Raw genomic sequence first — 26,341 nt, 5'->3', positions numbered from 1 at the left:
GGAGATGCCCACAGCCTACTTTCCGGAAACGGCCATTCCTCTCTCCTTGGGTTTGCCTAAAGTTTTATAGCCTTAGGTAGTTAAGTTAAAGACCTTGCCTAAGCTTTTCAAAGAAGGGACGTCAATGTAATTAGATTGATCTCTGAGAGAAAGCACCACGAATTGCATTGATATTCTATCGATTACAACTGCATGCATATTATGAGAGGTTGATGTGCATACCTCTTCATGGCTGAAAGTTTAATAGAAGTGTTCACACATTCAAACTTGAATAAAATACTAATTAAAGAGAATGTCCTAAGCATCCTATATATCATTATGAAACGCTTGACAAGTGCCACACATCTCTCCATAGCTGATCTGCAAATCTGAGAATAAATGAGCATTATATCCATCAAGGGTTGCTCTAATACCAACTTAGAAGTCCTTCCCAAAACCGCCCTAAACACAGCTGAAAACCAAGATTAGTCCTAAACCAAATCATGAGGTGAGTCACCTCCCAACTGAGACCAACATCCACCGATCTCCCCCAAACCAAGGCTAGGGCTCCCTACACAATCCCATAGGCTTGTGTCTAGCTCCAGTGTCCCATACTGCCAAAGCCTGCCCATAGGCCTTCAACACGCAACCCTATATACTCGCCATGTGCGTGGCATGAGCATGTCTGCTCTCCTGGTAAGCCAGACCTTCAATGGTGCATCCACACAACTATGTCTCACAATAACCCAAGTTCTCACTTAAATAGTGATAACTACGCCATAAATAGCTAACTTGCTATAAATGGCCATTAAGCTTGTTTTATCAATCCATAAACCCGAGCCAAGTATCAGCCTGTTAATCCCTAATCTTGGGGCCCCCTAATCCTGCTACATTAGATACCTAATCCGCAGATTTGTGTCTAGGTACATAACAAATGTAATGCTAAAATAGGATCGACAAAGCTAAAGCCCGGGCTTATGCTTGCTGAAACATTACAACGTGCACTATCCCCTCAGCAAAATATTAAAGATGTGAGATTCGATGTGAGTTGTCATGACTGTCTCTAAAGATTCCATAAAAGAAGCCCAACTTAACCCAGCAGTCCTGATCTTCCCTTCAGCTGTCAATGCAGCCTAAAAGCAGAATTGGACGTCATTTTTGATACCTTTGTGCAATTCATTCTCGCTTCTAAACTGCTATTGTTGGCTCCACCTTGCTTTTTGTAAGATGCCTATAATTCAAACAAAAGAAAGTGTTGTTTCACAAACAAGAACTTACCCTGAGTGCATCTGCAATCCCTTCTGGATAGAATTCTCTATGACGGGCTGTTCCAGGAACAGGCTCCCCCTCCTCAGCATTTTCTATTTTTTCGCCCTCCTCAACGCTTCCCGTGTCAGGAAGAAGGAAATCTGTAATTGCTCCCATTTCATGCAGCTTCTTGCAGGCCTCAAGACAGACATACTGCATCAAGCAGTTGTGAAATGATGTCTCATACTTGGAAACAAATAAACTGATTCTTGAGACATTTTACATCCTTTTAAAAGACCACAATGGCATCCACATAAGGTAAACAAACCTGCTGTGCTAGACGCATGGAGCTGCATAATGGACCCTCTATTTTTTCAAAAGGTGCATTGCAAGGAAGCTGCAATTCACAAGAATAATCCACAGATCCACCATCTTTTTCATGTTTTCGCAATCGAAATTCTGGCCGCAGAATTGAGTATCTGTCATCAGAGTGCATTCTTTAAAATCCTCCATGCAAGGGGATGGGACATTCACAAGTGGTAATACAAAGGGCAAATGACAATAAAAGAGGAGACCATGACTACAAACACTAAAGTGCCCCCCTTCTTCAGAAATGTTTGCAAACAGAGAAATAAGTTAAGACATCAACACCTGTCACTGGGGAGTTGAGAACAAAAGGTAATACAAGGGCAAACGACAATAAAAGAGGAGACCATGACTACAAACACTAAAGTGCCCCCCTTCTTAAGAAATGTTTGCAAACAGAGAAATAAGTTAAGACATCAGCACCTGTCACTCGGGAGTTGAGAACAATAAAAATGCACGAGTCCCACTGCAGAGTTTAAGCTTACAACAGCCCCGGTTCCTTCCACTTGATAAACTGTCCCAGATGCCAATTCAGCAGACAGCAATTTTGTAGAACCTTTCAAATGACTCAAGTCTGATCTTTCAATGGCCTCTTTTCTGAGAGTCTCTTCACTGTTTCTCGCATTTCGCAAAAACGCCTCATGGGATAAGTTTTCTCTGAAAAGGATAACCAAAATAAATGCATGGCAAGTAGGATTCTAACAGGTGTAAAAGAGAAAACAAAAGGGACGCCTCCCCCAAAAAAAGAAAAAGAGAACACGCACACACATAAACACCCCACACATGCACATGCGCACGCGCGCGCGCGCGCACACACACACACACAAAAGAAGCCATAAATTTATCTCCGCTTGCTCAAGGTTGAAGAATTACTTTTCAAGCATTAATATATAATCAGAGCCTGGCTTACGGGCACGACCTCGAGACTGTATATAGGCCAAAACTGTTTTAGCAAGGTCAAAACGAATAACAACATTACACTGCCTGATGTCCAAGCCCTCTTCAGCAACACTCGTAGCAACCAATAATGTGACCTGAAATGGAGCAACCATTAATATTTTTTAAGCTCAAATTTCCAGGGGGTGCCTAGAGTTTGTACAGGCAGGATCTTGAGATAAAAAGTCACGAGGCATTTTATGTAAGTCCAAAAAGTGCTCAAATGCAAAAATCTCTAGATACCCGCCCATCTTTAAACTTTGTGATAGTTTCTTGCATTTGTCGTGTGCGCATGTCTTGATTGTTGTTGTGGCCAATCAAACTTGCACATTTTACAAACTTAAGTGATGGTAGTTCTGCAAAAACCTGTATAAATGGCAAAGTCCTGAAAAACAAATACAAACACAGACCAAGACCCAAAAAAACAAATACAGTTTCAGACCCAAAAAAATGTTTGAAACACAAGTTTACGGGTAAACCTTTGGAAGAACAAGTGCCGCAACCACACGCTCCACAAATATGATTGCCCGAAAATCTTCAGTGTGTTGATATTTCAAAAGAATTTTGATCAAAGACTGCACCTTAGGTGTAACTTTTCCATCAGCAACAGCTGCCCCAAGAATCTCATCAACATGCTCACCACCAGATACAACTGCACATGGAATTTAGAAACGTGGAAACCAAAGTTAACATCTTCACAAATCTCGACAAGTGGATCCACAAGTGGTGGTCGTCTTTTTTGTAGTTCTTAGATAACTGCCAGCACAATGAAAACTTGGTGAAATTTTTCTCCTTAAGTTAAGCCCATTGCAAGCTCAAGGAGTAAACTATCAGGTGATTGAATGCTTGCATAAATTCAATCCATTCAACTGACAATCAAGTGGAGCAGCCACGTTGGAGAAAATATCTTCAACAAATAAACCACCCGTCATTTGATTATAGAATCAGCACAATGTTTACTGATTAGTAATTATTATTTAGTAATTACAATAAGGAGAAAGATGTTTAAGAGCGACAGGATCATGGTACTGACTTTAAAAGCACGGCCTTGCAAACCCTGGTGAAGATTCACATACTACAGCAATAAGCCATCCAAATAATAATAATCTCTCACTAGGTCAAGAATTGCAAAGCTTGGTGAAGATTCGCATACTCTAGCATAAGGCCACCCAAATAATGATATTGGTCAAGGATGCATGCTTCAATTGCATGTTCACACTCTCACATAATTACAAGTCAAGATTGGAAGAAAATAAAATTGGAAAGGTGTTTACAGCAAGGTGTGTAAAGTGCTTGATTTGTGTGCACTGAACTTTGGAGAGATTAATTGTGCTACGAATACAGTACCGGTAGTAGGCACAAGAGAGGATATGGTGCTGAAAACCATTACTTGTGCTTTGGACACACTACCATGTTGGGTATTTTGGAGCTTCATGACTGTGTCCATCTCGTGTGTGACCATCCTATGTGTGTATGAGTCCTTATTCATATGTATGTGTGCGTGAACACCTACTTAGATATGTATGTGTGCATGAACACCTACTTAGGTGTGAACACCCCCTTATATGTGGATAGGATAACTGTGCCACGTCATTAGTGTGTGTGTGTGTGTATGTGTGTGTGTGTGTGTGTGTGTGTGTGTGTGTGTGTGTGTGTGTGTTGACATGTGTCCTATGTATGTGTCAAAAGATCAGGCTACTTTAAAGCCTATAAAAAGCATCGTACTTGGTGAGTTGCAGCATTACAATCAATCAATATCATTAGTCGTGGAACATATTCCCCCTCTAGAGCTTTAATCTCTCTATCTCTCTCTCCTCTCTCTCTCTCTATCTTTCTGCACACACAAAAATCATGGAGATCTTTAGGCCACCATAGCTTAGCATTGTTCCTCCTAACCCTAACTGTAAAATCTATCAAAATGGTATCAGAGCGGGTGGTGATCCTGAGTGCCTCTAACCTTCTGTCAGTCACCATTGTGTTAGACACCCAACGATTCCTGCTATTCCATAACCGTCTGCCTTCCGTCAGCTTGCTCACACATTTCACTGACGAACTGTCATCCATCAAGCCTGTTGTTGCCATCAGATCTACAGTTGCTATCAACTCTACTGTCCGTTGCTTCCATCAACTTCTTCCGTCGCTCATCAATCTCCCACCTTATTATTAAGGTTTTCAATCCACGTCATCCAAAAAAAGAGGCGGTCATTGCTAAGCGCTCTATACCATAGAGAGATGACAGAGATCAGAGCTCAGTTTCACAGGGAGGGTGCGGAGCGACTGGCTCGCTTCAGAGCACACCCAGGCATGTTCTTCAGGGAGCTGTGGACACCCCCTTCACTGATGTATACCATTTTATACCCCCAGTATGGTATAGGATGGAGCTAGCTAGGTTGCATATCATGATTGTATACTCCATGCATATAGCTTTGCATTCTCCTAGTAGTAGAGCTCCATCCCCTGCACACCCAGATTCAGCTTTTTTGTTCAGTACTTTTTCATTTTATTGAGATGACAGAGGATACCCCATACAGGTACTCCGATTTGTCTCATAGGCCGAGTTCGGTCTTTTGGAAGACGTTAATAAAATCTTTCTTTCTTTCTACCCGCCTACTACTCCAACCTTGTGTGCCTGGACTTCCCTAATAGTTGCTCTGATTGGCAGCCTATCGCCGGTGCCCATGCTCTTTGATGTCGCTGGCAGCACTCTACGCCTCAACTCTTGTGCCACAGTGCTGCTGCTGCTGCTCAACACCTACCATCGCCTGCTCTGCTGCTCGACACGACCATCGTCATAGTCAAAGCCTGTCATCAACATTCGTCACACCTCTACAAAAATCCACCTGTGGTAAAAAATTTGGGATTTTTTTTATTTCTCCATTTCTGCATCAAATTGAAGCTACAACATCAGAGAAACGCTGGGGCTTTTACACAAATTGCCCTCTATATCAAAAATAATTGAAGCCTGTAAAATTTAGGGGTTTTTCTCAAATTGGCCTTTTGAGCCAAAATCGAAGCGTCTACACCTTTTGCATTTTGGGGCTTTTCCCAAAATTGGCCATCTGCATAAAATATGAGCAAATTTGAAGAGCCCAAAATGTTCAATTTTTTGGGCTTTCCCAATTTTCTCGCAAATTTGATGCTTCCTACATCAATTAGCATCACCCCATGGGTACCAGAGGCAACAGAACAGCCCTGCATCATCTCGGCAACACCGAGATTCGGCATCAATACTACTCAACCCCACCAAAGCAGCCTTGGCCTTGCCAAGTACTTCCCCACATGTAGCTCCACAGATGTTGGCTTCCTCTGTGGGATCCACATATTGAAGGATTTTTGTCTCCCACACAAAAAATAAAAATAAAAAAATCATGATTTTTTATGCATGAGTCAAGGGCTTTCTGACCAGGTTATCCCTCGAAAAAGATTTGTAATAAGTATGTTTGTGTGCCTTGATGTTATAAAAGGCTTCATGATCTTTTATCCCAGTTAGGAGCAAAGGGGGGTGACGAATAGTTGGCCTTGCTCCTTAAATCACTTGCTAATTGGAGAATTAGCATGGCACGGGAGGTGCGCATGGCTAGCTCGCTCTCTTGCAGCATGTGATGGAGTTAGAAGGCAGTTACTTCCTTTGTGTGTTGGGTCTCACCTCCGTCGCTCCGAAGGGGGGTTTGTTGGGTATTTCGGAGCTTCATGACTGTGTCCATCTCATGTGTAACCATCCCATGTGTGTGTGAACACCCTCTTATATGTGGAAAAGATGAGTATGCCACATGTCATTAGTGTGTCTATGTGTTGACATGTGGCTTGTGTATGTGTCAAAAGATAAGGCTACTTTAAAGCGTACAAAAAGCATTGTACTTGGTGAGTTACAGCACTACACCAATCAATATCATTAGTCGTGCAACGTATTCTCTTTCTAGAGCTTTAATCTCTCTCTATCACTCTCTCCTCTCTCTCTATCTTTCTGCACGCACACACATACAAATCATAGAGATCTTTGAGCCACCATTGCTTAGTACTATTCCTACTAACTCTAACCATAAAATTTATCATACCGATAGTATGGCATGGGGAGGATGACCCTTGTGCCTACAACAATGACCAAATTCCCATCACTCCCATGTCCTTGCTAGGACTCTGAAAGATTCCTAGTAGGAGAATTTAGGTTGGCACATTTGTAACAAAATACAATGTGCTGTGTATGCAGTGTTGGAGAATAAGCCTTATCCAAGTACAAAGTATACACACACTCTTGTAAAAGAGAAGGGATAAAAACCAGAAAGTAACCACAAGGGAAAAGTCAAAGAGAAATCTACCTCTGCAAAAATCAAGAAGCTCATTTAGGGAAAAAGGTGGAGAGAAGCATGGAGCCACCCACTCACACCAAATCTCTCACCTAATCACAAATGTTAAGTTGTAAAAGCAGTATGCCTGGAGTCTATTTAAAGGTACTCTTCTCAATGATAATCAAGAAAGCATTTGAATCATTTTGTCACTCTCATATTGAGTCGTGTTTTCTCAATCTCTCTCTCTCTCTCTCTCTCTCTCTCTCTCTCTCTCATACGGGATCGACATCAGCACCATATCCAAGAGCGGCTAGCTCACTTACACTCACACCCGGAGATCATGCTCCGAGGTATTTTTGCCTCGCCATCGCCTATGTATCACATATTACACCCCCATTATGTTACTAGTTGGAGCTAGACAGATCTGCATTGCATTCTTGTTTACCCTACGTATATAGGTTGCATACTGAGCCTCTAGCAGTAGTGCTCCATCCATCACACCCCCCCACTAGCTCAGTACTTTTATACTTTATTTCATGTTTATTTTGTCCTTTTTTTTCTGGACATCCAAAAGACATTGACAGTTGTACATTGATTTGTCTCATAGGTCGAGTTCGGCCTCTAGTAGACGTTAATACAGCTTTCTTTCTTTCTTTCTTCTTTTCTCTCTCTGCCGTAGCCATGCTTCTCTATGATCCACCGTAGCCTCCACTTAATTTTTTTCCACATTTGGTATCAAAGCTATAGGTTGATTCTGCCTCAAGCATTAGTGGCGCCATCCGTACAACAGTCAGTATAGGCATAAACGGCCCGTACAACCTCCGTACTCTGTCAGTAGCAGTAAGGCGGGCCTAGTCCTATGCATGCGTCCCAACACCCAATAGCGTGAACAAATCAGCACACATGCATCAATCCATGAAGCAACCTTAAAAAAGTAGAAGTCAATTTGGGCCTTTTTAAAAATTTTGCAAGTCCTGCTTAATCAAAGTAATTAGCCTTCATTACTTTGTTATTTAGAATGCAAATATAGTATTAAGGTGTTACTAAAGCATTACTAATCAAAACAACCTTGTTTACAAATCCTAATTTTTCTCAAGTATGATCTGTAGGGAATTAGACACTACCATTGGAAACTCTGCTCTAGTAAGTGTGAGGACAAAAGAATGGAAGGACCAAAAATACGAGAGATCAGAGTAAAACCACAGCATGAAATATGTGAGTGAATATATATAAAAAGGTGAGTGCAGATATGTACAAGAGTCCTCATATGAGAGGTGACTCTGAGCAAAAAGAAGACCAGTGTAGAAGCAGAGAAGGACGCCGGAGCTGAAGCACGGTCGATGACGAAGGCTCGCGTCAATGTGAGGCAAAGCACTCCGAGGTGATAGTGGTAGCGGAAAAAGGTAACATCGATGACGATGATGGTGGTGCAGTCTCTGATGACAACCTGAAGCAGAGAGGGTTGCCGTCCCGAGTGGTGCAAGCTCTGGTGACACGGGTGCTGCATACCTGAAGGAGAGAGGGCTCCGTTCCGAAGTAGCAGAGAGGGCTGCATCCCGATGTAGCAGAGAGGGTTGCTTCCCGAAGTAGGGCTGATCTCAGCCCAGATGTAAGCGCCGAAGACAGGCTAATGTCAGCCCAAATATAAACGCTGAGGTGGTGCCTGATGTAAACGCAGATGTAAGCCTGAGGACAGGCTGATGTAAGCAATGTAAGGCTCAGATGATAAGCGCTGATGTACACCTGGGTCCTCATGTAAACACAGATGTAAAACGGAGGACAGCCTGATGACAAGCGCCGATGTGAGCTGCAGCATAGAGGGGTGCTAGTCGGTCACCATACAGGAGTCAGCCAGCAGCCAAGACAAAAAAACCTCAAAAATATAAAATATAAATACTCCAGAAAATCCCTTTTTAGGGCTGGAAAAGTGCTGTTTCTTCACAGTAAGACCTTCCCACATTCATAGCATATCATGGCTATCCACATGTTCATTGAAAAATTCAATGGAAAAAATTTCCACACCTGGCAAACTAAGGTGACGTTTAGTCTTATGAGGGAGAGCCTAAGGTCTTTCATTGAAGGGAAGAGAAGATGCGCAAGAATGAAGATGTGCCTCACAAAGCATGGAAGCTAAGAGATCAAAGAGCCATTGGCCTCATAGCTCTAGGACTCTCTAATCATTTTATACACCATGTTGATCTCCCAACCTCCAAAGAAGCATATGAAAAGCTGGCCAAGCTTTTTGGGACTGAAGCAACGAACTAAAGTTTCTTTGTAGATAGAGTTCTATGGTCTTGTAATGCAACCACATGAGAGCTTTGATGCTCATGTGAACATGATGAAGTCCTTAATTGTAGGCATATGCTCACTTATGGTAGTGTTGTGTGTGAACAGGGCTTAACCAAGGGCACTTTTTCCCATGTGGTTTTTCCCCTTGGATATCAAGTGTGAAAGGACACTCTACATATAATATTTTGTACTTCTATATTATATGGATGTGACACACATGCAAGTGTTGACTTGCATTTTGTGGCTACCACACTTTTGGCTCTCTCTCTCTCATTTCTGTGTGAGCTTCTCCATCTTGCACCTAACCCTAATGTGCAGGTTTGTGTGTGTGTGTGAGTGTGTGAGTCCAACACCAACAATTGGTATCAGAGTTGGGGCAACTGCAACTGGAATTCCATCAACAGCACATAGTCTGTCCGTCGACGCAGTCCGTCCATCCGTCGCCTGCAGAATTCCGTTGACGAAGCTATTCGCCTCTTCCGCCCAGCCCGGCCAGCGCCACTAGTGCAGGCAGCACCGCCGCCGCCCCTCAGCGCCTCTCGACCGGCGACACTAGTGCAAGCAGCACCGCCGGCGCCCCTCGGCGCTTCCCGGCCGGCGCAGTCCGTGGGCGGCTACACTTCCTTGGCCGGCGTCGCTACTGTGCGCAAAAACGCCACCGCCCACTTGCTCCTCCCACGCCGGCGTTGCAACCTCCGCCTCCGTCTGCTATTCTTGCTCTGCGCCTCCCGCCCCGTGGGCGGGACTGCAGCGCCTGTTTGCGGGTATTCACACCAGCCGGTGACTTCGCCAACCGGCTCATGGTGCCCCTTGCCCGCCTGTACCTGGCCGACTAACGCCTGCACCCCTCAGCGCCCATTCCGTACTATACCATCCGGGTACTGGCCTACAGGTACTTTTTATACAAATTTTTATTGACATGAAAATACAAATTTTGTAGCCATTTCAAGGCAGGTCAGATTCAAACAAAATTCTAGGGGTTTGCCAAAAATTACCCTTTGCCAGAAAAACCTGCAGCTTGTGGTGCCATTCATACTGTTTGGTTTGGAATTTGGGGCTTTTTCAAATTGAGGTCAAAATCAGCAAATTGAGCCTCTTTCAGTTGCAAAAATTTAGGGCTTTTGTGAAAATTGGCCAATTAACAGCACATTGAAGCGATTGGAGTGCATAAAAAATGGGGCTTTTCACATTGGAGCATGTAATTGGGCATTACAGCTATGATTTATCGCATATGTATACACATTGTGTGTAATTGGACAATTTGGTGCAGGTTTACACTTGCTTCAGTTTGCAGGCAAACATTTGCACAGGACATTTGGTTGCCTGGCAGTGCACATTGGTGCTTGGTTTGCTTGCACGTATATTTTGTTGACATGGCTCAAAATGCTACAGATGTATTTGGTGTGCTCACCCAGGAGGACAAGTTGGATGGATCTAACTACTCCCTCTAGAGTTTCATGATCCGTAATTTGCTGGTAGCCAAAGGGCTTTGGGGCATCGTGTGTGGTGATGACACACGCCCACTTACCATACAGCCAGCCACGCCTCAAAGGGGAGGTGCTCAAAGAGCTCCTGAAGTAAAACCTCCTCCCACACAAGAGCAGAAGAGATGGGACTCTAGGGATGCACAGGCCATGTCATTGATAGTCCTTTGAGTGAAAAGGACTATTATTCCGCACATTCGTTCTTGCAAGACATCGAAGCTTGCATGGGACACATTGGAAGCAATGTATCAGGTACGCAACGAGGCAAGAGTTGCCTACTTGTTGAAGAGGCAATTGGATCTTCTTTCTATGGATGAGGGTGACTCCATGGCAGATCGTCTCACCAAAGTGAAAGATTTGCAGGAACAATTGCTCAACATTGATGAGGTTATCCCAGACAGACAACTGGTCACCAACACTCTTCATTCTTTACCACCTTCCTACTTGGGCTTTCACACCTCTCTCAACCTCTCTATGAGAGGAAGTGGTGATCCCGTCACTTTTGAAGAGCTGGTGGGTTTACTCTTGCAAGAAGAGCAAACAAGAGCAAACTTAGCGAGCAACCGTGGTGGAGACAAGGCATTTACAGCCAACGATAAGGGTAAAGCAAAGAGCTTTAAGCATGGGGGACAACACTCTAGCAAGGCTGGTCATGGACAGCCCTCTTCTGGTGGTGAAAAGTCCGACAAAGAGGATGCAAACAAGCCTAAAAAGAAAGGCAAATGTCACAACTTCCATAAGCCTGGACACTACATCAGTGAATGTAGGAAGCGCATTGCAAAAGAGAAAAGGAAAGAAGCAGGCAATGCAGTAGCAGACTCTTCTGATGACAAAGCACAGCAACCAGCTAATGTAATTCAGGAAGAGTACACGTTTTTGGTCACATGCACTAGTGACACACCAAGTGCTTCAGACAATGATATGTCTTGCATTGCATCTGACAGACAGGATGTATCATGGTATTTTGATAGTGGTGCTTCGAGCCACATCACGTCATGCAAAGATGTATTTCAGCACTTGGTTTATGCTTCAAATGGCCGCACTGTATCATGTGCAGATCATACCACATACCCAGTAAAGGGAATTGGCAATGTCATAGTTATTGCAGCCAATGGTGCCAATATATGTATGAAAAATGTAGGCATAAAGAAAAATCTGCTCTCCGTCTCAGCCATAAACGACCAAGGTTTAAAGGTTGAATTTGAAGATGGGAAGTGTTTGGTAAAAGACCCATCAAAGGGTTATGAAATAGTCACTTCTGGAACACGATACACCGCCTCTTGAGTCTCCACCAAGACATGTATGTGAGAGGTGTATTTTGGGAGAGATGCAACGAAAACCATTTCCCAAAGATGGAGCTGTTAGAGTTGAAAGTAAATTACAGCTCATACATAGTGATGTATGCGGTCCAATGCGGACACCATCTATAGGGGGCCATCTTTACTTCGTCACATTCATTGATGACGACTCTAGGTTTGCTTGGGTTTACCCTTTGAAAGCGAAAGCAGAGGTGTTTACATGCTTTCGACACTTTGTAGCAATGGCTGAAAATATGTGTGGGTGTAAAGTCCAAACACTCCGCTCAGATAGAGGTGGAGAATACATGTCAAATGCATTCAAGGATTATATGCTTCAAAAGGGTATCAAACACCAATGTGCATAGTGAAAGCACAAAAGTTTCCTAACAATTTTTGGATGGAAGCTATAATGTGTGCAACTCATGTGTTGAACAGGTGTCCAACAAAAGCTTTGAAAACCACAACACCATTTGAGGCTTGGTATAGCCGAAAGCCAACAGTGGATTATATGCATACATTTGGGTGTTTGGCATATGCACATGTGCCACAACAACTCCGAACAAAGCTAGATGACAAAGCAATGAAATGCATTTTTGTGGGCTACAGCAATGAGAGCAAAGGATACCGTCTTTATAATCCAACTACACGAAGGATTTTTGTCAGTAGAGAAGTGGTATGTGTTGAAAATTCAGAACAGCCAATGTACAGCTTGTATAAAAGTAATGATACAGGCATACAGGACATGTTTGATGGACTATTACCCACTGCAATCAGAGGGGATTCAGATCAGCCAACCCCTGCAAAAGAAAATACTCATGTAGAACATGTGGAACAGCCAGCCATTCAGTCCCCTTCTATGGAAGAAGTGGAAGATCTTGTCAGGGAAGAGCAAACAGCCATAGACACAACCAAGTCGGTGCCAAGATGGTTGTTGAAAACTAAGAAAGCAAACTTGCAGCTCCACTCACAGGTAGAACAAGGGCTACTTCCAGCCATGCATTGAATATACATCGTGGGGAGTCTGCATTAGCCATGGGTGGTCTCTTTGATTCAATAGAGCCTTCTTCTTATGAAGAAGCACATGAGAATGAGCACTGGGTGCAAGCTATGCAAGCTAAAATCTCTTCTATCAAGAAGAACAATACTTGGGATCTTGTGGAATTGCCTAAAGGCAAGCATGTCATTGGAACAAAGTGGGTGTACAAAGTCAAAAGGAAGTCTGATGGTACTATTGACAAGTACAAAGCAAAGGCTACTCCCAGAAAAGGAAATAGATTATGAGGAGACTTTTGCTCCTACTTCGAGAATGACCACAATAAGATCAGTGATTGCATTGGCTGCACATAAAGGATGGAAAGTACATCAATTGGACATCAAAACTGCATTCTTAAATGGGGATTTACAGGAGGAAGTATATGTAAATCAGCCCATTGGTTTTGTAGTTCCTGGTGAGGAACATAAAGTATACAGATTACACAAAGCATTGTATGGGTTAAAGCAAGCTCCAAGAGCTTGGTATGATAAAATACATGCTCATCTAACCAGCCAAGGATATGTGAATAGTCCAACTGAAAGCACATTGTATGTGAAGAAAACCGGTGCCGATATTCTCATAGTCATCTTGTATGTAGATGACATGCTCATTACAGGTACTAGCAAAGCACAGATTTCAGTTTTCAAAGCTGATTTGAAAGCTGAATTTGATATGTCAGATTTGGGGCCTTTACACTACTATTTTGGCATATAGTTTAACATAAAAAGTTTGCTAAAAAGGTTTCACATGGATGAATGTAAGCCCATTTCTACTCTAGTAGAACCAGGTGTACGGCTTACTATGCATGATATTGGAGAGCCTTTTGAGGCCGGCATTTACAGCCAGGCAGTGGGATGTCTCATTTACTTGTGTAACACAAGGCCAGACATATCTTTTGGGGTGTCTTTGTTGAGCAAATTCATGCACAGCCCAGGCACAAAGCCTTGGCAAGCAGTCAAACGAATTTTTCGTTAACTTCAGGGTACCCTAGATCTTGGTTTGTTCTATCCCAGGGGGGGCAGCTTGCAGCTTTATGCATACAGTGATTCAGATTGGGCTGGTGATTATGATACTAGGCAATCCACCAGTGGGAATTGTTTTTTCCTTGGTAGTTCATGCATATCTTGGTTGAGCAAAAAGCAACCCACTGTTGCCACATCTACTTGTGAGGCTAAGTACAGGGCAGTCTTCACAGCTACAGTAGATTGTGTATGGTTGAGGAGATTGGTTTAGCAAAAGCGAGGCAACATTATCATCTCTCAGCAAAAGTACACAAGGGAGATTCTTAAGGCATTTCACATGGCTAAATGTAAGAAAAGTGTGCTGCACCTTGATGGGGGACCTAAAGTTGTTTGTTGAACACACTTCAGACCTTGTGGATGAGATCTAATACAGAATCCAGTTTGGAGTCTAATTTTTGCATGTAATTCTAGTCTAAATACTAGTTTTACTATTGGTGTTTTGAGCATGATCTCTCTTAAGCCTTGACAGGATTATTGGAAAGCAGTTATGTGGCTGTTAAGATACATCCAAAGGTATGCGCAACATCACCTATGTTATAGGTGAGGTCCTCAAAATGTGCGGATGATTTGGATATTGTACACTTGATTTGGATTGTTTTTTTCTTGGTTCGGAATGTATTTTGGATCAGCAAGAAGAAGCAACCGTAGTTGTAGTCTCATTGATGGACGCTTAGTACAAAGTGTCGTGTGAGGTGTTATGGTTAAGGAGGATTATGTTGGATATTGAAGTGGTCGAGAAACTCTTACCCTACATTGTGACAACGAGATTTGCATGTGCGTTACACGGAAACACATTGAAATTCACTATTACTTTGGACATGAATTGGTCATATTCTAAGAGGTCAAGATGGTGTAAAGTCTAATGTGGATATTGATGCTCCACACTCATATTGTAATGTCAGGCACATGCTAGCTCATGTATGCATGGCTTCCATTACGAGAAGTAGCCATGGTTTAGTAACTCGGGCACTCGGCGCCACACACTGCAAAGAAGGCTACATGCTTGGGTGGACCATTATCCTCATAATTATTCACACATGGGGTTGATAGACTTTATTCTTGGACACAATTGCCTAGATAGTTCTTGATGGGATTGGAGGCTGCATGGGTCTTATTTGACTACCATTATTGGTTGGTGGACGTGGAAAGGCCATATCAACCTAATCTGCACCTACCACATGGTGATTGCAAAGGGTGGTGTGTTCCGTACTCAAGCCTACGGCCTCCAATCTCAACAATTTTTTATCAGCTATTGAAGCTATTGATATGATAGATGGGGCTTCTGGCCATCTATCATATCAATGTTCTCTATTTCCATTAATTTGAGATTAAGCTTTATATTGTGAAACATCCTACATTTGTGAGTGTTGCTTACATGTAGCAAACAATGAAGTGGAGGCTATGGTGGATTATGGCTTTGGCTATGGTATAAAAAGAGAGAGAGAGAAAAATAAAACATGACTCAATATGAGAGTGATAAAATGATTCAAATGCTTTCTTGATTATCATTGAGAAGAGTGCCTTTAAATAGGCTCTATACATGTTGCTAATATAACTTAATATTTGTGATTAGGTGTGAGGGGGTTGGCTCTATGTTTCTTTCTAGCTTTTTCCCTAAATCAGCTCCTTGATTCTAGTAGAGGTAGATGCCCGTTTGACTTTTGCCTTGTGATTACTTTCTCGATTTTATCCACTCTCTTTTACAAGAGCGTGTGCACATGTCTTTATGCTTTTGTACTTGGATAAAGCTTGTTCTCTGACACTCCCCCTCAAGCGTTATCTTAGTACACACTTCATTTGGATAAATCTATGCTTATGATATAGTTTCACTAGAAATTGTGTTTGGTTTTGTCCTTGGAATAGATTTCATGGTAGTCAAGCCAACTTCTTTGTAGTAGACCTTTAGAAGGCCCATGAATCTCCATGAGTCTTCATACTCTGCAAAGTTTGCATCTTCTTTGTACTTCCTGTGTGACATTGGTGGCTTGTGCTTTCTTGATCCTTCTCATTGTGGTTGTTTTTTCCACAATGTTTGCAAGGCTTCTTTGCATAGTAATCCTTCTCTACATGATGTTTCTACCACAAATGGAAAACTTCTCACCTTTGAAATTCTTTGTGAAAGTGTTCTCTCTCCACTGGTTTGTTCTTGATCTTCCTTTCTTCTTTCTTGAAGAAGATTATGATCCCTTTCAAGGCAAGGTTTGGCAAGTTCTTCAGTGTGGTGATGAGGTTCCCGCAAAGCCCTTCATGCATAGACTCTATGAGCACTGCTAGGGCCACATCTTCTTCCACATTAGCTTTAAGACCTGCAAGTTGGTTCATTAATGTTGGTGTTGGACTCACACACTCACACACACACACAAACCTGCACATTAGGGTTAGATGCAAGATGGAGAAGCTCACACAGAAATGAGAGAGAGAGAGAGAGAGAGAGAGCCAAAAGTGTGGTAGCCACAAAATGCAAGTCAACACTTGAATGTGTGTCACATCCATATAATATAGAAGTACAAAATATTATATGTAGAGTGCCCTTTCACACTTGATATCCAAGGGGAAAAACCACATGGGAAAAAGTGCCCTTGGTTAAGTCCTGTTCACACATAGCACTACCATAAGTGAGCATATGCCTACAAATCCCCCCTGTAGTGGAAGTGTGAACATGTATAAGGTAGCATATCACTCTCTGTATAAGAGTAAGCCCAAAGCTTTGCGGAAAGCTTCAAACTTTTCTCGAGGTAAAGCCTTTGTGAATAGATCTGCAACATTATCCTGTGTAGGGTAGTAAGATAAACTAATCTCCCCTGCATGTAACCTCTCTCTGACATAGTGATAATGAATCTCAATGTGCTTGGTACGTGCATGAAATACTGGATTTCGTGCCACGGCCATAGCACTCTAGCTATCAGTGAGAATGGTGGTGGGTGTCTGCTGACACTCACGAAGATCAGCCAATTCAATCCCCAAACCATAATGCATAAGCCTAAGGTCAGTCATCTAAAAACTAAGCACTATGCATTTGCGATCTTATTTTGGTGATCCATGCCAACCTGAGGTCATCAACATAGAGAACAATGAACATATACAGATTCTCCTCACAAAATACATAAAAGTTTTCATATGAAGGATTGCTTGGAAGAACACTCTCAAAGTAAGCATCACCCATTGATGACACGCTCATAAGACCTGTTTTAGCTCATAAGAGAGTCTTACGTAACATCCCTACCTTGCTTTCAAAATTGCAAACCACAAAACCTAATGGTTTCTCCATGTATATCTCCTCCTTAAGATCTTGTTGAGAAAAGCGCATTTCACATCCACTTAATAGGCACACCATCCCCTAAGCTAGGACCATGCAGATTATGGTCAATTTTCCTACATAAGTAAAAGTCTCCTAAAAGTTGAATTCTTCAATTTGAGCAAAAATTTAAGCAACTAATCTTGTGTTATACTTCCCCAAAGTATCAGTAGACAGGTTTTTTGCGTTGTAAACCCATTTAGTGTTAATAACCTTGTGTTTCAAAGGACAATCCACCACATTCTGAGTGTGGTTTCAAGGATGCAACCATATTCAGCTTCCACACCTGCCTTGCATAAACCAGCCAATTCTGTTGTGTACTCCTAAAGCTTGAGTACACAAGATTTTCTAAAGCCTTGTTTTACTCCTCAACATTTTGAGCAACATCCTCAATAGCCGAAGTTCCACTCCATTGAGAAGCTGCTTACACCATTAAGCGAATGGCCTATCCCTTTGCGGCATATCACACTTCCGTCCTTGTCATAAGAATCCATAAAGACACAAGAGAGCCCCTGCTGCACCAAAAAAGATATCGGATAATTTTTTCCATCGAGTATACTCCTTGCCATTTCAATAAAAGCACAATTCTTGTGATTTGCGACACTTCATGACTCTTTATTTGCAAAAATACAAGAATTCATGAGACATGAATTCTCCTTCTTGGTCTGTCATGAATTTCTTCAACCTCGTTCCTACCTCAATTTCAAACATGGCCAACAATTCTTTACTCCCTATTCAAGAGTAGGGAGAGTGAAGGATTGCTCCTTCATGACTCTTAATTTGCAAAAATCCAAGAATTCATGAGACGTAATTTCTCCTTCAATCTGGTCGGCATGTCATGAATTTCTCCAACCACGTTCCTACCTCAATTTCAAACATGGTCAACCATTCTCTAAACTTTCCAAAACCCTAAGACTTTTCCTTCAAAAAATACATATGTCAGACTAAATAACAGAAAGCACACCCTTTCTAGATGCCTAGAGCATCTGACCGGATTCAAGGAGCATGGAGTTTGAAAGAGTGCACAGAGCGGAAGCACATAAGCACTAGAGTGTGCCGAGTAGAGAGTGCAAGAGAGAGAGAGATATGGAGCATCTGACCGGATTCAAGGAGCATGGAGTCTGAAAGAGTGCACAGAGCAAAAGCACATAAGCACTAGAGTGTGCTGAGTAGAGAGTGCAAGAGAGAGAGATATGGAGCAACTATGCTGAATGTACTGAAGTGATACAGTCCCAAGCAAGAGACAAGAATAGTCTCATTAGTGAGGGAGCAAAAGATAGACTAGGCAAGATGAAAAAGTGAGAGGCCAGCCCACCTATTTATAGGTAGGAAGGGTTGGCCGACTAGGAAATTACATCCAGGCTGGGAAAAATCCCAAAAAAATATATAAATAAGGGGTGGCCAACCCACAACCAAGGGCCATGAAAAAGGGACCAAAAGGGACACCAAACATGGGCAGAAACTGGGGATGAATGTACTAACACCCCCTCTCAGCACCAGATGCTGAACATACTCCGAGAAGCCGAAGATGAGGAGCCAAGGAAGCTTGAGAAACCGGCTTGGTGAACAAATCTGCAACATTCTCCGCTAAAGGACAATACTCCAAACGCAAATCTCCAGCAAGAACCCGTTCACGAACATAGTGATACCGTATCTCAATGTGTTTCGTATGAGCATGAAACACAGGGTTCTTGGTGATGGCGATGTAACTCTGATTGTCACACCAAAGAAGATAGATCCGGTAGGAGGACAGACAAGCTCCTCCAATAATCTCTGCAACCAAATCGCCACACATGCAGCATAACAAACCACACGATACTCCGCCTCTGTAGAGGAAAGCGCCATAGTAGGCTACTTTTTACTGCTCCATGAAATGGCTCCAGACCCAAGTGAAAAAACACAACCAGTGGTCGAACGCCGAGTATCTGGATCTCCAGCCCAATCTGAAGACCATCCAAGACGAGTGCATCCTTGGCCATAGAAGATGCCAAAATCCAGAGTGCCATGCAAGTACCGAAGAACTCTGAGAGCACACCGTCAATGCTGCTGATGGGGTTTGGATGAGAAAGAACTCAATAAACTAACTGGTGCGAAACACACGTCCAATCGGGAGTAGGTCAACCAAACCAAACAGTCGACGAGAACCCGATACTCTCCCTGATCAATCCTTGGAGAAGCATCAAGAAGAGAAAGCTTCTCACTAGTATCCATAGGAGAAGATACTAGTTTGCATCCAGTCATCTGAAATCTGTCAAGAATCTCCCGTGTGTACTTCTGCTAAGAGAAGAAAATGCCCTTCGGGGTTTTGCCAAATCTCAAAGCCAAGAAAATAATGCAAAAGGCCAAGATCCATCATCTCAAACTCTGTCTCCAAAGCATCCATGACTGAATGGATCCGCACATAATAAGAACCTGTAAAGATGAGGTCATCAACATAGACCACAATGATAACAATCAACCCCCTCTCAAGGAGGATATAAAGGTTCAAATCTGCATGAGAACGGCACAGGCCGAGCTTCTGAAAGAACTCATCAATCTGCTAGTACCAAGCCCACGGAGCCTGCTTCGGACCATATAAAGCTTTCTTCAGCCGGTTCACCTGATCCTGTTTGCCTAGAACAACAAATCCCAGGGGCTGATCAACATAAACCTCCTGTGTAAGCTCTCCATTCAAGAAAACCGACTTGACATCCATCTAGAATACGGGCCATCTATGATGTCCTACAAGAGCAAGAACAGTGCAAATGGTAGTCATCCGGGCAGTCAGAGTGAAGGTCTCATCGAACTCGACTCCAGGACGCTGAGCATAACCCTTGGAAACCAACCTCGCCTTGTGCTTGTCCAAGCTACCATCAGCTCGGTTTGAAGATCCAACGCACACCAATCACCTTACGCTGCAGTGGCCTAGGCACCAAAATCCAAGTGCCATTCCGTTCAATAGCATCCAGCTCAGCCTACATAGCACAACGCCAAGGCTCATGTGAAAGAGCCTCGTCCACAGAAGTGGGATCAGAAGTATCATGAATGATAGAGGACATATGAGCATAGTTAACAAACATGTTGCTGAATTTGTTTCCCTAAAACTCTGGAAGATCGCCTGAGAGAACCAGGCAGAGGAGCAAAAGAAAGTTCACGTAACCCAAAATCACGAACCGTCTGATAGTACCATCCAAGCACAGATCTGCTCGAACTCGCTGGAAGAGGAGCGAGTTATCATCATCTGACTGAGAATCCACAGCTGGAGGTGTAACAGAAGCAGAGGGAGGAGGAGGAGGAGACGGAGACGGAGGTGGAGGAAGAAGAAGCTCACCACTCCCCTCTGAAGATGTAGGAGTCTCGTCCAACACCACATCACGGCTCACAACTTTGCCGACCTGAGGATCATAAAGACGATATGCCTTGGACACAGCGCTGTATCCAAGAAAAGTCATGCACCGAGACTTCGAGTCCAACTTGGAGCAATGCTCCTTTGGGACATAAACATACGCCGAACAACCAAATATCTATAAATGAACAACAAAGGGCTTCTCACCATGGAAAGCCTCATATGGAGTTTTATTTGGAAGAGCAGCGGTAGGAGACTTGTTCTGAATGCAACAGTAGACACAGCCTCAGCCCTAAGCTGTCTCCGAATGCCATAGGTCCTACAGTATTGCTAAAACTCCTGGGATGTAAACTCACCCCCGCTGTCGGTCTTGAGAGCCTTGACTGAGGAACCGATCTGTTTTTCCACCTCAACTCTCCAATCACAAAAGTGCTGAAAAGCCTCATCCTTGGTCTTCAGAAAGAAAACCCAAGTATATCTGGAGAAGTCATCCACCATCACGAGCATGTACAACGCCTTACTCAAAGACACGGTACTCACACGACCACGTAAGTCTCCATGAACAAGAGCAAGTGATGTCGAACATCTGTGTGTCGCCTCCTTCGGAAAGGCGGCTCGGTGTTGCTTCCATTGTAAACAAGAGAAACAAGCAAAAGATGGAGCCTTGATGGTCAGTAAACCGTCAACCAACCCATCCTTCGAAGCTCGCTGTAGAAGCTGATAGCTCAAATGGCCAAACCAAGCATGCCAAAGAGCAGAAGAAGAACCAGAAGAAAGCAGATCGGTCAACTTGTATAGACCACTATCTTGGACTCCCTAAGCCAAGATGCTACCAGTCTCCTTATCACGAACGGTAATCTCATAACGAGAGAATATCATCTCCGCACCTTGAGCTGTTAGAGCACTCACTGACAAAAGATTAAATACCAAATCTGGAATGTATAGAATGTCAGAGAAGTACCTCTTGTCCTCGGAAGAGCGGAAGATGGGGATGGTGCCATGTCCATGCACTGACACGGAAGAATAATCACCCAAAGTGATCTCACCTGACCTGGCACTAAAGTCCTCGAACCAATCTCGATGGGGTGTCATGTGAGCAGTAGCACCGCTATCCACAATCCACGATCGCAACAAAGAAGTCACAAGAGCGAGTATACGACGAGTACCTGCTAACAGAAGAATATCATCATCCTTCTTGGTTTGAGACACCGTTGTAGAGGAAGAGTTCTTTGCTTCTTCATCCCGCTTCTTCTTGTGACATTGGGGCGATTTATGACCCTTCTTGCCACAATAATGACACTCAATGTCCTTGTTTTTAGAAGACTTGCTATTGTCTTTATCCTTGGAGTTCTTGTCAGAACCCCCTTTTCCTTTCTCTTGTTGATTCTTCCCTTTATCTCATGCAGCCAAAGCTCCATGAGAACCACCAGAGGTGCCAGTCCGCTCTTCAAAGCGAGACTCAATCTGCATAATGGAGGGGAGAACTTCCTCCCAAGTAACTGGAACAGGGCGAGGAGAAGAAACAAGAGACTGAAAATAACCATCAAATCTCTCTGGAAGCTTGGAGAGAAGCCGAATAGCCATATCCTTTGTAGAGATATCCTTGCCACAAACAGCAAGCTCGTCCCGAAGATCTTTCATCTTCGAGATGAAAGCAGATAAAGATGGAAAGGCAGAAACAGATAAGTTCATAAGCTACTTTTCCAATGCCAAAATCCGACTCGGAGACTTAATCTCGTAGAGATCTGCAAATGCCTTCCAAACTTCATGTGCAGCATCTGCTCCATGCACATGAGAGATAACAGAATCCTGACAGTTCAACATCAGAATGGAGAAAACACAACAATCATTCGTCTCCCAAATATCAATCTATGCCTGAGTCACACCACCAGAACCAAGGGTGGGAGGGGTGGCATTGGTAGGTGTAACAAGCCAATCCCAAAGATCCACGCCATGCAAGGCTGATTTTCACCTTCACCTTCCACAAGGTGTAGTTGGAACCATCCAACTTTGCAGACTCAAAGAACATATGAAGTGTGGTCAAGGCAGCCATCACAAAAGCTTGGGCTCAATCTCAAAAATATGCACAATCTCGGAAGGAGTGTCCAGCACAGGTACCAAGGTTGCCACCAAAGCCCGAACCACCACAATATCCCCTCTACAAAAGGGAATGTCCACCGGAGAGGAGAACGCAGCCAAAGAGGGGCTGCTGTCCTGAAAAAACAGGCCGCCTAGATCCAAACTCCAAGTAGAAGAAAAACGCTGATGAGAAATTACCTTCCGGCTGTAAACGATGAAGCCAAAGTGAAGGGAAAGCAATCAGCAGCAGCTGTCCAGAAAATGCAGCAACCAGAGGGCTGCAAATCTGAGAAAAACGCAGAGGTAAAGCGGCTGTAGATAGGGCTGAATTTGGGGCAGCAGAGTGAATCGCTGAACCGGGAGCAATGATACCATGAAAGAGTGCACAGAGCGGAAGCAAATAAGCACTAGAGTGTGCTGAGTAGAGAGTGCAAGAGAGAGAGAGATATGGAGCAACTATGCTGAATATACTGAAGTGATACAGTCCCAAGCAAGAGACAGGAATAGTCTCATAAGTGAGGAAGCGAAAGATAGACTAGGCAAGATGAAAAAGTGAGACGCCAGCCCACCTATTTATAGGTAGGAAGGGCTGGCCGAGTGGACATGCAACTACTCGCCGACTGGGAAAATACATCCAGGCTGGGAAAAATCCTAGAAAAATATATAAATAAGGGGTGGCGGGTGGCCAGCCCACAACCAAGGGCCATGAAAAAGGGACCAAAAGGGACACCAAACATGGACAGAAACTGGGGATGAATGTGCTAACAAAGTCACACCGAGCTAACCTCTTCCATACTGGTGCTCGGGCCCCGCCCTCTGTCGAATCTCACATTGAGAGCCATTACAAATCCTCAATGTGGCTTTTCTCACCCCATCTTGATGTAGCCTCCCTCTAAGACTAGCTAGCCATGGAAAATGCTTCCCCTCTTGTGATGTTTTGTATATATAACCTCCTCGAAGAATTGTGGTCCATTCTTAAACGGACGTATATCTTTTTTCTACTAATCAAAGGATCTTTTCTTGAAGAAGAAAAAAGCACCTCCTAGATCAATAGTACTCCTCTTTCCATCAAGATCTACAAGCATGAGCTGCTTTGGTTCTAAAATTAGCCTTCTCTGAAAGGGATGTTTGGTGCTACTTGCCCATCATTCAAGCTTAAAATACATCCAAGGTATTGAAAAGTTCCTAGAGGCCCTTTTCATATTCAAATTGCCATTTTTAGTATATGCTTTGCTTTTTTCTCCACTCTTGGGCTAAGTTTCAACTCCTGTTATTTACACTTTTTCTTCTTATCTGTAGAGCTACTTCTTATTGGTGTTAGCAGAGAAGGCCTCGTCATCATGTTGCAACTCTGTAGCCACATCCGAAGTAAAGAGCTAAACTCCTCAAAGGTGAGAGGAGACATGCGTCCCAGGTGTGAAAGATGTTACACGTCTTGTATTTACAGGATTTCCCCAAGGACAGGCATGTATTTAGGGGTCTAGAGGACTTAGCCAATGCTGGGTTGGCCAATGTGAGTTAGAAAGGCCTAAGGGGACCAAAGGCATTAATTGAAGGATTACGGTGAAATCCCAAAGAGGTTTGCACCTTAGAGAAGTAATTGGCAACATGGCAAGCATTGGGCAAAAAGCTGTGTGACCCAGCAAATGGTAGAAGCACAATTTGAGGAAATACGGATTAAGGCTTCAAGGAAAGTGTCGAGAGCGTGAAGAAAAAGGAGACGGTACGGATGGGTGGTTAGGAAAAGGGAGAAGCCCTCTGCTCATTGTGATTAATTAAGCTTTAATTAGTCTTCTCCTCGTTACTTAATTGCTGAAAATCAGTGATTAGGGTTTGCATACCTTGCTTATATTGATGCTAATGTTGATTGGAAAACCCAACTAAAGGTTTAGTCTATTCCAATGAAATCACTGATATTTGAACTATTTTTCCATATTCTACAATTCCTAAATGCCAGAGGCAAGGGGGAGGGACAAGGGAAAAAAGGGCAAAGAGGGGGGACCCTAAGCCACATGTATGCACACGTTAACACAGATTTGTTCATAAAATGTCTACTAACAATGGATTAGTAACTGTGATACAAGTGTGAGCTTATAAAGGTCTATCAGTCCAAAAGGAAGAATTATGCTATCTTTTATCTTTGAGAGTTTGACTGTGATCTTGGAGAACATTTGTTATTATTGATTTGCTTCATATGAAATCACCTGTTTTCATGACACAGAAGCACATGGAAATCCATGGACTAATTTTCTGCTGTATCAGGGTTTGATTAAAAAAACACAATCTTGGCCCCGCTGTGATATTTTATCGAGCAAGCAATCGCTTACATGGAAAATCCAAATAACTTAAGAAAGAGGGCACTTCCGAGAAAAACAGGGGCAGAAAAATACAAGGCATGAATTAAATGGAGGGTGTTAGAATTAGCACCTGAATGTAACTTGAGTTATGCATTTCACTAATCCAAACTTTCAACACTATTGATTATCTTTGTAAAAGAACAAGGACTCAATTCACTGACAGTATCATGGTTACCTTGTGTATCAGGCAGCTCACCCTCTTCCACTTCCATGGCTTCACCTTCTTCTAAGTCAACAGACTTACAAGGCTCCTCATCACCTTCTCTTGAAGAAACAACAGCTCCCTCTGTAAGGTGACACTTTAAGAGAGCCACCAATTTTTTTAGGTATGATTCTTGAAACTTGACATCCAACTGGTGGTTAGCGCGCTCGTCGTTTTGGAGAGCTGTAAGAAAGGACAGGGCAACCTACAGCACAAACAAAAATCTATTAAGCACCTAAAGCATGAAATGAACCTGACAAGAAAGATTGCCATGATCAGTTTGGAAAATACCTTGTAAGCACACCATTGGCCCAATTCTTCAAGTGCATAACACACAGCTCTCAACTTCTGAACAAGGTTAGCAGCTCCATCGTTTTCGGTTCTTTCAGAAACACCATAAATAAGACGTAATTCCTCTTTTGCTCCAGCATCCCGGGCACCCATGAACTTCCATTTACTTCTCTTGGAACTAGATGCAGCAGCTTCCTCGACGGTACTTTCCATCTGTTTTATCTGCTCCCACAAGGACACAAGTAGCGCAGCTTTATCATACACAACAACAGTTTCAAGTGGCATTGGTACATGCTTTTCAAGTTCCTTTCGATCTTTGATAGTGCAAACGATTGAGTCAAGCTTGCTCTCCAGGTTTCGAATCTTTATTGCACAGTCTTCTTGATTGGAAACACCTGAAAGTGAATAACTAACACTTTAGTGGCTAGGCGAAGTGCCTTGTGACTAAAGATAACCAGGAAGAAGACTGACTAGGATAATACTAGCCCAACAGAAACCAGTTTGGTAACAACAGTTGTCAAAATGAAGTATCTTATGAGATTGGAGATCTCCTCCGCAACCAAAACAAATCATGTTTACCTTTCAGATTCACAGGTGATGCGGTCATTCCAAACACAGCAGGTCTTCTGTCCTTTGGAGTGGTGTGATAAAATTCAGACATTACTAAAGAGTAGGGATGCTTTTTTACAGCATGGTGGCATTCGTCCAAGATGAGCAAATGGATTGAATCCATCTTGACAATGCTGTGTCGCAATATGTTTAAAAGAATCTGTGCAGTCATGACAAGGACCTACATATAGAGGAAAAAGATTTACAAAAGCAGTGTCAGAAAAACCATTTTGATCACAAAA

General features: G+C 43.1%; 1 protein-coding gene across 5 annotated transcripts in view; it reads right to left on the bottom strand.

Annotated features, from left to right (window-relative positions):
- Positions 1-26,341, bottom strand: part of DCL1 (dicer-like 1) — a 92,724-nt gene that overhangs the window by 35,068 nt on the left and 31,315 nt on the right. For all 5 annotated transcript variants that reach the window (XM_086823033.1, XM_086823032.1, XM_086823036.1 and 2 more), the window contains 9 exons: positions 26,070-26,280; positions 25,491-25,885; positions 25,173-25,404; positions 3,009-3,181; positions 2,773-2,895; positions 2,467-2,627; positions 2,017-2,250; positions 1,556-1,706; positions 1,258-1,440 (listed from right to left, as the gene is read on the bottom strand). In XM_086823033.1, coding sequence (XP_086679159.1) covers positions 1,258-1,440; positions 1,556-1,706; positions 2,017-2,250; positions 2,467-2,627; positions 2,773-2,895; positions 3,009-3,181; positions 25,173-25,404; positions 25,491-25,885; positions 26,070-26,280 — 1,863 coding nt within the window. The remainder of the gene's footprint in view (positions 1-1,257; positions 1,441-1,555; positions 1,707-2,016; positions 2,251-2,466; positions 2,628-2,772; positions 2,896-3,008; positions 3,182-25,172; positions 25,405-25,490; positions 25,886-26,069; positions 26,281-26,341) is intronic.

Source organism: Cibotium barometz, chromosome 29 (genome assembly GCF_041138505.1).
Source record: "Cibotium barometz isolate CiBa-2024 chromosome 29, ASM4113850v1, whole genome shotgun sequence".
NCBI lineage: Eukaryota > Viridiplantae > Streptophyta > Polypodiopsida > Cyatheales > Cibotiaceae > Cibotium > Cibotium barometz.
This window is presented reverse-complemented; position numbering and strand designations above follow the sequence as displayed.